This window comes from Trichosurus vulpecula, chromosome 3, assembly GCF_011100635.1.
Source record: "Trichosurus vulpecula isolate mTriVul1 chromosome 3, mTriVul1.pri, whole genome shotgun sequence".
In the NCBI taxonomy this organism is placed as follows: Eukaryota; Metazoa; Chordata; class Mammalia; order Diprotodontia; family Phalangeridae; genus Trichosurus; species Trichosurus vulpecula.
In genome coordinates, this window is record NC_050575.1 from 102,542,044 (window position 1) to 102,556,940 (window position 14,897).

Below are 14,897 nucleotides of genomic sequence, written 5' to 3' on the forward strand. Positions count from 1 at the left end.
AGGATTCTCCAGGTACAGAATGGGACCTGGACACTCAAACACAGCTGTTGTTTGGATTCGCTCTGCTTGACTGTTGTAGCTCTGACAACCCGTATTCCAGACTCTTATACATAAAAATCATGCAGAATTTTTGGAGATGGTCATTCAGAAAGGAATTTTTTACTCCTCCGAGAGCAGAGTCCCCCCTCATTTTTGTTTCTGAATCCACAGGGCCAAATGTAGTGCTTGGCACACAGCAGGCACTTAATAGAACCACAGCTTTAGAGCTGGAATTTGAGAGGTCATTTCATCCCAAAGTCATTTTATAGATAGGGAAACTGAGGCCCAGGGAGATGAAAGGACTTGCCTCTGTTCACACGCATGGTGTCAGAGGTCAGATTTAAACTGTACCTCTTGGCCACCAGAGCCCAGTGCTCTTTCACAAATGCTTAGTAGATCACATCTGACCTGTGCCCACTGTCATCAGCTAGGAGATGGGCAGAAATTCAGCAGTTATTTATTATTAAATAACTGCTGCTTGCAGAGCACTGTTAAAGACATTAGGTGGTAGTCTTCATTTGTTTTTAAGTTGTGTTTGACTCTTCGTGACCCTGTTTGAGGTTTTCTCAGCAAAGATATTGGAATGGTTTTGCCATTTCCTTCTCCAGCTCATTTTACAGATGAGGAACTGAGGCAAATAGCATTGAATGACTTGCTCAGGGTCACATAGCCAGTAAATATCTGAGGCTGGATTTGAGGAGGTACGCATTACAAGAGATGCCAAAATTAGATAAGAAACAGTTCCTGCCCTCGTGGTGATCCCAGTCTTGTAAGGGGAGAAGACCCAAACACAGGTAACTGGTAAGAGATAGTATTACACAATAATCATCTTAGAGAGTTAGAAAATAAATATAAGAGGAGCAGCTAGGTGGTAGAGTGGTTAGACCACTGGCCCCGGAATCAGGAGGACCTGAGTTCAAATCCAACCTCAGACCCTAGTTGTATGACCTTGGGCAAGTCACTTAACCCCAGTTACTTCCAAAAAAAGAAAAAGAAGAAAACAAATATAGGAGGTGAAGTTCAAGGGAAAGGTCATTACCCTGACAGGTGGGGGTCCTGGAAATAAGAGAAGGCTCCTGAAGGAGGTAGCATCCACGTTGGGCTTGGAAGAAAGGGTAGAAGTCTTGTTAGAGAGGGGTGATGGGCTTGAGGTGCAGAAGGAGGCCTGCATATTGATATGCAGGCAGACAGCAGATGGGTGGTTTTCTTGCGCTTGACTTTCCTTATTTCTTACAAAGAAGGAGAAGAGGGGAGAGTTATGGAGGGACTGGTGGGGTAGAAGAAAAACACATCAACAGAACATCTAAAAATACACAGAAGAGAGCAGAAGTTAAATACAGCACAGACAGGCAGGGTTGGAACCAGGACGTTAAATTTCATATGTGTCTATATTAAATGTATTTATATCATATTATGATATGTAATTGTATTATTTATATATTAATATAAAGTTATATTTCTATTGTGTATTATATATAAAAAACCTATTATTTTTTAAAAAACAGTCCTTTTTTAATTAATGCTTGTCAAATTCGTAATAATAAAAATCTTTTTTTTTTTTAAGGAGTAGATAGAAAGTGATTTGCCTAAGGTCATAAAGCAAGTCAGCTAAAGAGCAGTAACCTGGAAATCAGGTTTCCCCAGCACCACAGCTGCTTCCCTGAAAAGGCAATGCGGTCCCTGCTATAAAGGAGTGTGCATTTAGGGTTAGGGTTAGGGTTAGAGATGGAGGCATTTAGGGTTAGGGTTATTCAGTAGATCAGCCCTAGGTAGATTTAATCAGTAACTAAACAGGGGTGGGGAACCTTATCCTGAAATCACTTTAGCCCTCCTGTTCTCCTTCTCCCTCCCCCTCCCCACTTGTTCCTTGTGGAACCAGCCCTTACATAAAGAGAGACCCAGTAAATGTCTTCAGGTATTTGAAGGGCCAGCGTGTGGAAAGAGCTTGATCTGCTTGGCCCCAGAGGACCAGACTGACTTCTATGTAGGGAAGTGTTAAGGAGAGGACCAAGATTTAGATTGCCTGGAAGGGAAACCTTCCTAACAATTAAAGCTATTCAGAATTGGGATGGGCTGACTTTGGAGGCCCTGGGTGGGTTCCTGGAGGTATTCAGATACTGGCAGGATGGTCGTTTATCCCTAATGTTGTGAAGGGAATCTCACTTCACGTAGAGATGGGACTTGACTGTCTCTGAGATTCTGTGACCCTGTGAGGAACAGCAGAAATTGAGCACTCCATCAGAGAGGAGGTGCCATTTCTGGAATTCATTTTGGGTGAATGTTAGAGGGATGTAAACCTCTTGCATGGGCCTCAGGGCACAAGGCTTTCTGTGGCTAGCTTTGACTTGGAGGAGGGGAGTTTCCCTTAGGTTTGGACCCTTGGGTTTTAGCTGTTGGTAATTAATAATTACTTTATTATTTATTCAGTTTCCCCAGATAGAATGTAAGCCCCTGAGGAGTGAAGATTGTTTCATTTTTTGGCTTTGCATCCACAATGCCTAGCATAATAACTAGTACATGTAGTAGGCCTTAATAAATGCTTATTGATTAATTATTGAGACAAAAGTGATATCATAGAAACAGCCTAGGGTTAGGAGTCAGAGGCCCTAGGTTGGAATCCCAGCTCCAGCCCTCTCTGATTTCACGTCCATGGACAAATCTTTTTCCCCTCCCCGTGGCTCAGTTTCCTCCCATTGTGAAATGATAGGGTTGAACTCAGTGACCTCTAATGTCCTTGTTGTGTGTTATGCCAAGAACTCAAACTGCCTTTCTCACAAGATTCTAGTAAGAGAAGTGGGAGTTAGTAGTATAGGTGACAGGGCAGAAGGGACACTGGTTCAGACAGAAGCTAGTGAAGAGAACACACACATTTTCCAGTATCATTCTCATTGTATTTTAGGCTGAACTCTGAGCCAGCAGATTCTCACTCTCTCAAATAAGGATAGCAGATGGCCTCTCTCTTGTTGCAGCTTGTTGATGGATGAGCATTCATTAAGCGCTTGCTGTGTGCACCATTTGCTAAATTCTAGAAGTTGAAAGAGCACAAATTCTGGGAATTGGAGGATCCAGGCTCATATCCTGCTTTGCCATTTAGTAGCTGTTTGACTTTGGGGAACTCACTTCAACCCCTTCTGCAATTCAGTCTCAGGGGTGACAGAACTTGTATGCCTACTTCTAACAGGACTTCTCAAGGGGGAAATGCTTTACAAACCTGGAATCGTAGACTCAGAGCTCGACGTGACCTCAGAGGCCATCAGTTTACTGAGACAGGATTTGACTCCAAATCCAACTTTCAGTCTACTGTACCATCTCAGTACTTCAAGCCTTGAAGGTTCTTTTGACTTATTTATTTATTTTTGGTGCCAGCCTGTGATTTAATTGATATTTAAAACTCCCCAATGCAGAAACTGCCTCTACCTACAGCAACTGAGAGGTTAGGTGGTTTGCCCCATGTCACACAGCCAGAATGTGTTAGAAGTGGAACCTGAGCCTACATCCATCCGAATCTCGAGGCCAGCTGCCCCTGTATCTACTTTGTCACCCTGCCTCACAACATCACACTTTGTGACCTATGATATGGCTTGGGGCTGCTCTATAACCAAATACTGAGCTCTGCATATCAAGTAGGCACTTAATATGTGTTGAATTAATTGCTTCTCTGCATCAGAAAGCCTCTTTTAGGTTGAGATTCCCTTGATTCCAGTTCCTCAGGGAGGACCTTCTCTGCTGGCTTACTGATCTCTTAAAGGAGCTGATGATGATCTCTCCTGGAGAGAGAGGACTCGGGGCCCCCCAGTTATGCAGTGTTTGTCTTAAACTATACAAAGGACTGTCTGAGGGAAGTGGAGTTGGTCCAATTCTACTTGACCACAGAGGCTAGAACTAGATGCCATAGGGGTCAAGTCAACTGGGAGGCTTGGTAGAAGCAAAAGCTTAACAGCGAGATCTGTGCAGTAATGGTGTGAGCAGAGCCCTCTTGGGAAGTGGTCATGAGTTCCCCATCATTAGAAGAAGCCACTCATCTGTCGGAGCTGTTAATAAGGAAATTTCATTTTCATATACTTGTTGGATTGTAAGCCTTCTGACATCCCATCCAGCTTCTGTCCTGCCCAAGCAGTCAGCAACCCTTTATTAAGCACCTGCTTTGTACCAGGCACTGTGCTAGGCACTAGGAACACAAAGACCAACAGTTCCTGCCCTCATGGAGCTTATATTCCATCAAGGGGAGCAACGTACATGCATATAAGTAGAGACAAAATCTGTATATAGAAATGCAAGGTAATTTCCTGGTATTGGAGGCACTAGTAGCTTGATGGGGAGGGGAAGGGCCAGCATTAGGAAAGACCTGGAGTAGGAGGCAGTGTTTGTGCTGAGCTCTGAAGAAAGCTAGACATTCTGATAGGCTGAGGAAGAGGGTAGGGCATTCTAGGAATAGGAGACAGCCTCTGCAAGGGCTTGGGAGATGGAATGTTAGGTATCCAAGGGTGATAGCAAGAAGGCCAGTTTGGCTGGAAATGTGCTCAAAGGCAGTAATGTGGAAATATCTTGGAAGGGAAGGCTGGAGCCCTACTGTGAAGGGCCAAACTGAAAAGTTAGTATTTTGTCCCAGAGGGAGAAGGGAGCCAGTGAAGCTTCTTATGCAGGGGAGTGACATGGTCAGACTTGGGCTTAAGAAATATCACTTTGGTAAGCTGTGTGGAGGGTGAGCTGGAGGGGGAAGGAAGGGACCTGTGTTCCCCAAAGGTGATACGATAGATGCTCAGGGGCCAGATCAGGCCTGATTGGCTCTCTTCTTTTCCTTGTTCCTCCCCTGAGTGCAGCACAGACACTGAAGGCCTCCTCAGAAGTGCAGTTTTGGAATCTCCCTCTGCTGAACTCTAGAAGGGGAAGCAGGACGTTGGGCCCAGAAGCTTGGCTCTTCTCTGAGAGAGGGGGGTACCAGGCTAGAATTATATTTATCTGCTGCCATAAATATTATTAGTCGTGGGGATATGGTTTTCAGGGTCCAGGTGAGAATTACAAAATTTTAAAAGTTAAAGGAACCTTAGAGACTGTACAACTGCCTTATTTTACAGAGGGAAGACTGAGTCCCAGAGAAGGGAAAGGACTGGAAACCAGGTTTACTGGCTCTTGATCCAGGCTCTCCTCTCGTACTACCTGTGATCTTTTTTGTTCAGCCTTTTAAACCAAGCTGAAAAGTTCTCTGCATGTGTTTGTTGAATGAAAACCAGCTGCCATGTCCTGTACAGAGGTTACACTCTCCAGCCCAGAGTACCATCTCTCTCTTACAGAAAGATGTTAGAGCTGAACAGGACAATCATTGGGACCAAACTCAGGCCTAGGAAAGGGAAAGACTCCACTGTTAGTCATTAGTAGAACCTGTCTCCTAGACGAGGGCCCCTGGACATTTTGGGGAAGGTGGACAGGATTGAGATATTGTGGGCTGTAGATGGAGCCTTGAAACACCAGTTAGCCCCTCTGTCCCTTTCTTGCAGAGGTAGGGGGATGGAGATGAAATGCTGCAGACATGGTTCATTTGGCTGAACTTTTTTTTTCATCCTTGTTGTAAGTGGTAGCTCATTGTTCTCCCATCTCTTCTTCCTGGCATCCCACTTAGCACAAGTGCCTGGCACATGGTAGGTGATTAATAAGTGCTAATTGACTGACTGCGCTGCCCTGTTCTGCCCTGCAGAGGTCAGTGGGATGACCTTGAGGAGTAGTCAAGTGAACCCTTGGAAAGAGGCATGGGAAAGGAAGGTATTTCATTTCTACTGAACCCCGCCAGTCTAAAATAGGGCAATAGAGAGGACAGCATCTTCCCTGGCAAGTAACCCCTAACCCTGCAGAGCAGGAGTTGGGAGAAAGGGGAGGTTGACAAGGGAGTAAAGGTAAAACACGAACGCAAGTGTATTGAGAATGTTTGGCGAATATTAAGTGAGACGATGCAATATAGTTTTTTAAATGGTGGGTTTGAAGTCAAAGTTCCAATCCTGCTCTTCTTGCCTTGTATGATGGGTACTTCCCAGGTCCTTGCTTTATCTCTTAAACAGAAGGAGTTGGACTAAAGTTTCTTCCAGCTCTGAATCTATTTAGCGTTCCCTGGTGCTGAACAGGAACAAGAAGACAATGGGATTCGTATGATTTGATCTTTTTAAAAATAAGTTTTATTGATGGCTTTGGGAGTTTTCTGTCAGTCATTTCTAGAAGCATCCTCCCTCTTTTACTGCCCTCTTCCCTTCCCCCCCCCCCACCATGGAACCCCTCACTCATTAAAAAAGATAATCAGCGGAGCCCAAAAGGTATCAGTGCCCATGTCCACAGCACTCAGCCCTTGTCATTCTCTGCCTCTCTGTTGGGAAAAGGGAGTGATTTGATCATTATGGAGAATGTGGAAAGAATTCTAGGCTCTGAGTCAAGACCTTGGTTCTAACCAATTGGGTTTTTTTTAATGTTTTATTTATTTTATTTTTAATTTATGGAATAAAACAAGCATTTCCATATATAATTTTTAAAAAGATGATTGCACATGAAACTGCAGATCTGTTATGTACAATTTTCTATTCCTTTTAAATATATTATACCGTTATAATGTAAATTTCTTTTTTTCCTTTTTTTTCCCTTCTCCCCTCCACCCTAGAGATGGCTACCATTAGATACAAATGTACATATATACATAAAAGCATTCTATACATGCTCCTATTTATCATTTCTTTCCCTGGATTTAGATAGCATCTTCCTTCATATGCCCTTTGTAGTTAATTGGGATATTTATGATAGTCAAAATGACTTATTCCCTCAAAGTTGTTCTTAAAACAATGTTACTGTTACTACATACAATGTTCTCTTGGTTCCACTCATTTCACTTTTCATTATTCCAAGCAAGTCTTTCCATTCTCTAAGATTATCAAGCTAACCAGTTCTCAGTGTGACTTTGGGTTGTCACTTGCCCTGCAAACCTCCGTTTCCTCATTCGGCCTCTGCTACTTAGTACCTGTGTGACCTAGGACAAGTTCTTCTCTGGGTCTCATTAACTCCTCTTCAAAGTGTGAAGGGGACTGGACTCTAAGGTCGGCTTCCAGCTCTAAACCCTGAACTCTCTAAGATGGAGATGACAATACTTTAACCATCTCCCTCATAGGATTATGGGGAAAGGATTTGGGAAACCTTTAAAGTTGGTGTAGATTTGTGGGCCGTCGTGACCACCATCACTGCTGTTATCACCGCTGTCATCATCCCTGGTGTTGCCACAAAGGGAGTAGGAGGTTTGGAGCAGATTTTTCTCTGTTTCTGTGTCTATATTTGTCCTACGCTTCAAAGGAGACAGTTTTGGAACAGGAGGCGACAGCCTTCCTTCCTCTCACAGGAGGACTGGGCTGAGTTGTTGGCATCATCGAGGCAGTGGATAAGGATCGGAGCCATAACCGAGAAGCATTGGACTTGAAGCCAGAAGACCTGAGTTTAAATTCTGGCTCTAACACTTATGAGCTATGTGGTGCTAGGCGAGTCACATAACTTCTTAGCCTTGGTCTTTATCTGTAAAATAAGAGTGAAAAGGGTTACCTGTCCATCATAGTTCATGAGATTATGGACTATGTGCTTTGTAAATGTTAAGACTGTAAATAAGTTGTTATGAATAATAATAACGGTAATTAATACAATATCTTTCTCAGGCCTTCTCTGGGATTGACTAGTTTTGATCTGGACCAACCTTCCTTCTCTTTTCTCAGTCTTAGGGAAAGTCCTCAGTGCTGTTGGTAGTGCCCAGCTATTGATGTCTCAGAAATTCCAGCAGTTCCGGGGTCTTTGTGACCAAAACTTGGTGAGTCTGAATTCCCTTGGTGGCCCTTGAAGTTGCTGTGAGCTTGGGTTGGGAGATAGAGGGGCGGGAACAGGATCTGGCTCCCTCATAAGAAGTCCCTCCAACTAGCTTGCTGCCAAACTAAGGCTCTTCCTTTGGGTAATGATGCTGTAGGGTCTCACTTTTCTCCTCTGGGGAAAAGAAATGTCCGCAACAAATCCTGGGTCTTTAAAGTGACTCAGACATTCCAGAACCATTAGTCTGGGGGAGGGAGGAGGAGCTGGACTTTTGTTGCCTTATGTCAGAGGAAGAAATCTGGCCCGCTTGGAGCCAGTGAACTTGCTAATACCAGAAACATCTAAAATGAAAAAGGAGGAGAGTAATGAGTGAAATGCCTTACCCACAAGGGACTGTATTCTTGCGATGGAATACCACTGGTCAGCAATTGACCACCCTCACTTTGGTAACTGTGTCTTCTGGCCTAGGAGTGACCTCCTGGCTGATTCTGAGCCACCAAGCCCAGGAGGGGGGTGGTGAGAGTACTGGGAAGAACGCTGAGCTCTGGGGTCTATAAGGTTAGGCCAAGATTAGGGACAAGGGAAAGGCCAGAAGAAAGGAGTCATTGGGAGGATGAGACAAAAAAGGCTCTGTTCAGGGCACCCGCTTAAAAAGGAGGTGAACAAATGGTGGCAGTATTCAGGCTGTCCCAAAAAACAGTGCAGTTTTAAGCTTTCCCAGCCCTAAACTGTGAGTTCACTTGGATTCTAGTCATGGTGACACTGTAAACCATGGGCAGATCTCCCCTCTCTGGGCCTACACCTTCTGAAAAAATCGGGCTAATGAACCTGGCCCTGCCTGGCAAGAGTCCAGTGAGGGTCCAGTGAGACTGTGGATACGATAACACTTATTAAATATTACAAGATAAACAGGAGGAAATAATATCATTATTATCTCTCTTATTAATGACACTTGAAATAATCACAGTAATGATTAATGAGGGGAGAGAGCCAGATGTGCTACATCTGGCTTTTGGTTTCACTGTTTCCCTTGTACAAATCTTCTGTGAAACCTCCCTCCCCCCCCCATGCTAGTTCTGAGCTCCTGGTAGTCAGGCCAGCATAAGCGGGACCTTCTGGGGAATAATATTAATAACTGTTGTTAGGAATATTGAGATTTATATTGAGAGGCAGATGGAGAGCTGGCCTTGAAGTCGGGAACTTAAGGTTGAATTTCCAGCTCTTGGTACCTAGTAGGTGCTAGACCTACTTTGGGCAGAGGAAGTTATACTTATTAGCATAGCTCCCTATAATGATGAAATTAACCAATTTGGTCAAAATTTTTTTTAAAAAATCATCATTAAATAAATTATGATGCTTTGTTTTTTATAATTTCACCACTGATGAAGCATCATCATATCTGTCCTCCCTCTCTCCTTGGGTTTTCCCTGTAGCCCTGACAGGTGGGGCACAGGAGTTATTATGCCCCAATAAATGGAAAGAATGTAGAATTTGGGATTCAGATGTGACCTGGTCACAAATACCAGCCCTGCCACCTTGCAGCTTGGGCAAGTCACAGGGTATCATTGTACCTTAGTTTCCACTAAATGATTCTCTGAGGTCCCTTCCATCTCTAACCCTATGATCCCTGTGATGCCATTTGCATAAGGCTCAAGAGTTGGGGAATGATTCTTCCAAAGTCACAGAGTAACCTTCTCATCCCTCTATTCCTGTACTCCCGCAGCCTGCCCCCTTCCCCCCGAATTGCTTTCCTACTTTGTGATAGATGGGTGTTGGGAAAGCACAATGGGAAACAGATCATCAGAAAAGTCTTGTTGTTGACAAAGGGTCAGAAAAGACACTGGTCTGGACAGAAACTTGAGCAAAGAGAATATATGCATAAAGTTTCCAGTGCAGCTTAGGCTGAAGTCACAGGGCAGATTCTTGGATGAGGATAAGGAATGTTGCCTTTCTGTTGCTTGAACAGTTTGTTGGTGCAGTGAATGAATGAATAAACAAATGAATTTAAAAAAAAGCCATCTTTGTTCCTATTCTGATGTGATCCCCAAGGGTGGGGATGGGGGTGGGGGGCACAGCCTCTGAGTCTCCCTCTTTCTTCACCCTTGTAGAACCCTGACTCCAACCCCAGGCCCACAGCCCAGGATTTGGCTGGGTTTTGGGACCTGTTGCAGCTGTCCATCGAAGACATCAGTATGAAGTTTGATGAGTTGTACCATCTTAAAGCAAACAGCTGGCAGCTGGCGGACCCCCCCGAGAAGAAGGTGAGCATGGAGCACTGCCGAGGGGCTGAAATCCAGGGGCTGTGACCTAGTCGGAAATAACACTTTCTACCATCGGTCAGTGCAGCTCGGCTCGGTTCTCGATGTGTCTCTAAGCTAGGACCACGCAGACCCATTTCTGTTCCTGGAATCCATGCTTCTCCTGCCATCTCATTCCATCCCATCCCATCCCATCCCAAAGCTCTGTCTTGTGGCTTCCTTTGTGACTTGTGCTGTCTTGGCTGCTGCAATATTATGCACGGACAATCCCACCCTTGGGACGGTGGCGGCAACACCATAAGGTGGCTAGAGCCCTGTTTGGTGATTTGAGAAACCTGTGTTCAAATCCCAACTCTGACCTGACTTGCTGTGTGACCTTGGGAGGTCCAACCCCCTCTCTGGGCCTCTATTTCCTACTTCATAAAATGAGGGGCTTGCAAATTGACAAAACAAGTAAGTAATCTGTTCATGTAACTAGAACAATCTTTTAAGGAGAAATCAGGCCATTTAGAGCTGCTCTACAAAAATGGTACTGGGAACTGACAGATTCAAAAGTGATTTCTTCCAAATCTTCAAAGAGTTAATCATTCGTTTGTTAGGGTAGAGAATGATAAAAGACTATGAGTTCCTTCTTGTGAAGTAAATATAGTCTTGATCTCCCAAACCTGGCAAAGATAAAGACAAAAAAAGAAACTCAATTATAAGCCAGTGTCATTAATGATTTTTACAGGGAGAGGGCAGTCTAGATCTGTCATCTCATTGGTTTGGGAAGTTCTCTGTGTAGAAACTTCCTCCACTGATGCAGATCAGCATGCATCTGTAATTTATGGTCTTAGAACAAGGGTTCCTAACTTTTTCAGTCATGGAAAGGTGTCCATGACATAAAAGGCAGCCAGGTGGCATGGTGGATAGAGTGCTAGATCCAGTGTCGTAGAGACCGGAGCCTCAGACACTTTCTAGCTGTGTGGCCCTGGGCAAGTCACTTCACCTCTGTTGGCCTCAGTTTTCTCATCTATAAAATGGGGGTCCTCCTCCCAGGGTTGTTGTGAGGATCAGATGAGATGATAATTGTCAGGTGCTTAGCACAGTGTCTGGCACATAGTAAACCCTGTATAAATGTTAGTTGTTATCATCATTATTACCTGAGATACATGTAATTATAAAGGAAACCAAAGATTAGTGAAAATAGAGTTTTTTCCCTATCCTCCGAGTCCATAGACCCCTTGAAATCGATCCACAGACCCCAGGTTAAGAACTCTTGTCTTAGAGAGTTACCTGAGGCTCCAGGAGGTTAAGTGATTTGCCTGTGGCCCCATGGTGTCAGGGGGAGGAAAGACCTGAACTCGGGCCTTCTTGACCGCAAGACTGGCTCCCTGATCATAGCCATGCCGCCTCCGTTAGCGAATGCTAATGCAAAAATAACAAACAAATATTAGCCAATAGAATACATCGGTGCCTTGAAGGTCACAAGGATACAGGGAAATGAGCCCTAGATTTGGAATCAGAAGACCATGATTCAGATCTCAGCTCAGCCACTCACTGCCTGTGACCCTAGGCAAATTCCTTCTATGATCTAGACCTCGATTCCTCACCCATAAATTGGGAGTATTGGACTCAGTTGATTTTTTAAGGGTCCCTTCCAGCTCTAGATCTTCCAAGCTGCTCTGCTCTGGGAGGAATCCAGGGGGAACCTAGCATTTGGCACCCTGTAGAAGCACTTGGTACTGCCCCCAGCCGTCATCTCCCTCCCCCTTTCCCCCCCCTGCATCCTGTGCTACTTGTGTGTGTTGCTTGTGGCCCAGCCACCAATTGGGTGGAAGCCACGGGGTGAGTGGGGGGAGGAAGGGAGGAAAAGGGCGGGGAAGGGGCGGCATGGGGTGCACATGACGGCCGTCTTTATGTTACTCTTTTATCTCCTTACTGTCTTACTCTAAAGGAAGAGAAGAAACCTCCCCCTCCTGTGCCAAAGAAGCCGGCCAAGTCTCGAACAGCTCTGAACCGGGACAAGGCCTCGGACTCTGGGGACAGGCAGCGCCAGGAAGCCCGAAAGCGTCTCCTGGCCGCCAAGAGAGCCGCGTCCGTGCGGCAGAACTCCGCGACAGAGAGCGCGGACAGCATTGAGATCTATGTCCCGGAGGCCCAGACCCGACTTTGAGCCAACAAAACGGAAAAGGGAAGGAACACAAGCAATTTTTAAATCATTAAAGAGCAAATGAAATACTCCCACCCTTCAGTGTGATTATTCAGTCTAGAGACACTGGAGCCAACTTTAAAACAAAAATTACCAATTAATGAAAGGGCTCGAATTTGGCTTTTTTTTCCTCTTCCCCTTCTTCCCAGCTTTCAGTGATGAAGATTGAAACAGACAAGCAAACTACAGGACCGTCTTCTCTTTCTGAAGGCAGTATTGCCATGTGGACTGGACAGACAGACTCCTGCAGCTCCCACACCCAGGCTCCAGACTATGGATCTTTTTACCTGTTGTGTTTCATGAGAAATGATTAGTTTTATTTACAAGCTACAGAACAGAACAAGAATCCTGAGCAGCCACTATCGCCCCAGGCACACCCATCTCTCTCTTCCCTCCCTCATTCCTCAGTCTTTGTTTTTGACCTCTTCCTCTCAGCCCTGCCTCCCCCAAGACCTCCCCTGAGGTTAAGAGGCTCCCGCCTTCCTGGTGGGTTGGCATCCTGGTGAGAGCCCTCCTTTCTGTCCCTCAGTATTTTTTCTTTTCTTACCATCAGGGCTGGGAAGGAAGGGGCAGGGACAAGAGGATGGGGAGGGATGAGTGGATATGCTGTGGCGGCCCCCACCCCACGCATGGTCCTTGGTCTTTTGGTTAATGGGAAGCAGCTTTCCAGGAGTGGAGAGCCGGAACAGAGTTCTTTCCCAGTTGCAGAGGGGCATGGTGCAGTGGAAAGAGTGTTATAGATTTGAAGTCAGTGGACCTGGGTTCAAATCTCAGCTCTGACACTTATTACTTGAGTGACCTTAAACAAGTCACCTCACCTCTGGGCCTCAGCTGCCCTACCTGTAAAAATAGAGAGAATGGATTGAATCTGTTAGGTCTCTCAGTTCTCCATCCTATGAACCCTCCCCGAAGGCCAGGCCCTGCTTGGGAGGCTAAAGAATGTACCGTCCACCTTCCTGCCCCCTTTCTTCAACCCTCCCCTTCCTTGGCAAAGGAAGCTAATGCAGGAAAGGGGGAAAGCTGATTGTGGTGGGGTGTACACTGAGCCAGCCACAGGTATTACAGACAGATGGAGTCCCCAGCGGGGAGGGACAGCTGGGGCTCCCGTCACGCCTGGTTGCGGACGTTGTGTGTACATATGCACATAGACCCCTTCCCCTCCCCGTAGGAGTGGTATATTTTGCGCACATAGACACACGCATGTGCGCCCCCATACACATGTGCACAGGAGGCCTCAAGGCACCAAGTGGGACATGGGTGTATGAAGAGCATCTATTTTTACATGTACAATATCTAGGCGTGTGTAAGAGTGAGTGTAAAAATCCATACCTTGGTGTTAGCAGCTTTTCCCCTTTGTAGCCCGTGCCTAGGGGGGGAAGGAGGGGCAGGCAGACAGGTGGACCCTTCCCATTTCAGGTTTTCTAACTGAAGCCCCTCACAGTGGCACTGAACTGCCGGCACTCGAACGGATCCCTGGGCTCCCCTGCTGGGATGGACAGTGTCCGGTGGCTCCTTCAGCCCCTCATCCCAGGAAAAAAAAAACCAGCCCAGGAGCCCGGAATCGGGAGACCATGTGCACTTGGTGCCCCCCCCCGCCAATGCTGTATACTATGTATATGTCTATATGGCATTGCAGGCTTCTCTGTGTAGGCCTCGTCACACGCAATGAGCACTGGAAGGAGTCAGGAGGCCTGGGTTCCAACCCCCAGCTCTGCCACTTTCTGTGACCTTGGGCAAGTCACTCGACCTCTGTGTGCCTCTAATTTCCTCCTCTGTACAATGGGGATAGTCCCCGCCCCTCCCTACCTCACAGGCATGTTGTGAGAATAAATAGGGTCACGTGTATGACTGACCTCATTGCTGTTATTGGGGAGGGGGAGTTGGTGGGAGGGGTTGCCCCAAAACTGGGGCCAGGCTGGAGCTATGAGGGATGGGGGGGATGCTCTGAGCTGCGTTGCCCTGGCCCCACCCTGAGCTGTAAGGGCTTATCTCTGATGGAAGATCCAACCATAGTTCCTATGAACCCTTTGTAGTTTGCAAAGTGACAGACACTCTCCCAGGGCCCTTCCTTGCTCCAGGTGCCCAGTGAGCCTAGCCCACTGCACCAGTTACTGGAAGGGGGCAGAAAGTGAGGATGGGAGCCTGGGTTTGCTAGAGCAATGTTTTAAGGAGAAATCAGGCCATTTAGAGCTGTTCTGCAAAAAGGCACCTGGGGCTAACAGATTCAAAAGGGCTTTCTCTGTTGGCCTATTTACCGGATAGTGGAGGTGGCTGCTTCTGTATTCTGTAGCTAACAAACGTCTGCTCAGCGGCACCCAATGGCCTGTGCACCTGATAAGCTGGAATGGTTTTCCCTGAGCTCTGCTCTAAGAACCTGAGGAAACTGGTCTTTTGGGGAGATTTCAGTTAGTCAGTGAGATCTCTTTGGAAGGAAGCCAGTTGAGACAGGTACAGGGATCACCCTGCAGCAAGAATCCTTAGGTGGGAGTGAGTGAACAGTGCTGGGTTCTCTTCCTCCCTCTGCTTCTGACTCAGTGTGACCCTGAGCAAGTCACTTCCCCATAGTGAGTCTTCGTTCCCTCACAGAAGATGGT

At 46.2% G+C, this 14,897-nt stretch overlaps 1 protein-coding gene across 7 annotated transcripts in view; it reads left to right on the forward strand.

Moving 5' to 3' along the window:
- DLGAP4 (DLG associated protein 4) overlaps positions 1-14,148 on the forward strand; it is a 102,495-nt gene extending 88,347 nt beyond the window's left edge. For all 7 annotated transcript variants that reach the window (XM_036750551.1, XM_036750552.1, XM_036750555.1 and 4 more), the window contains 3 exons: positions 7,767-7,858; positions 9,963-10,115; positions 12,049-14,148. In XM_036750551.1, coding sequence (XP_036606446.1) covers positions 7,767-7,858; positions 9,963-10,115; positions 12,049-12,267 — 464 coding nt within the window. In that variant the 3' untranslated portion in view covers positions 12,268-14,148. The remainder of the gene's footprint in view (positions 1-7,766; positions 7,859-9,962; positions 10,116-12,048) is intronic.
- The last annotated feature ends 749 nt before the right edge of the window (positions 14,149-14,897 follow it).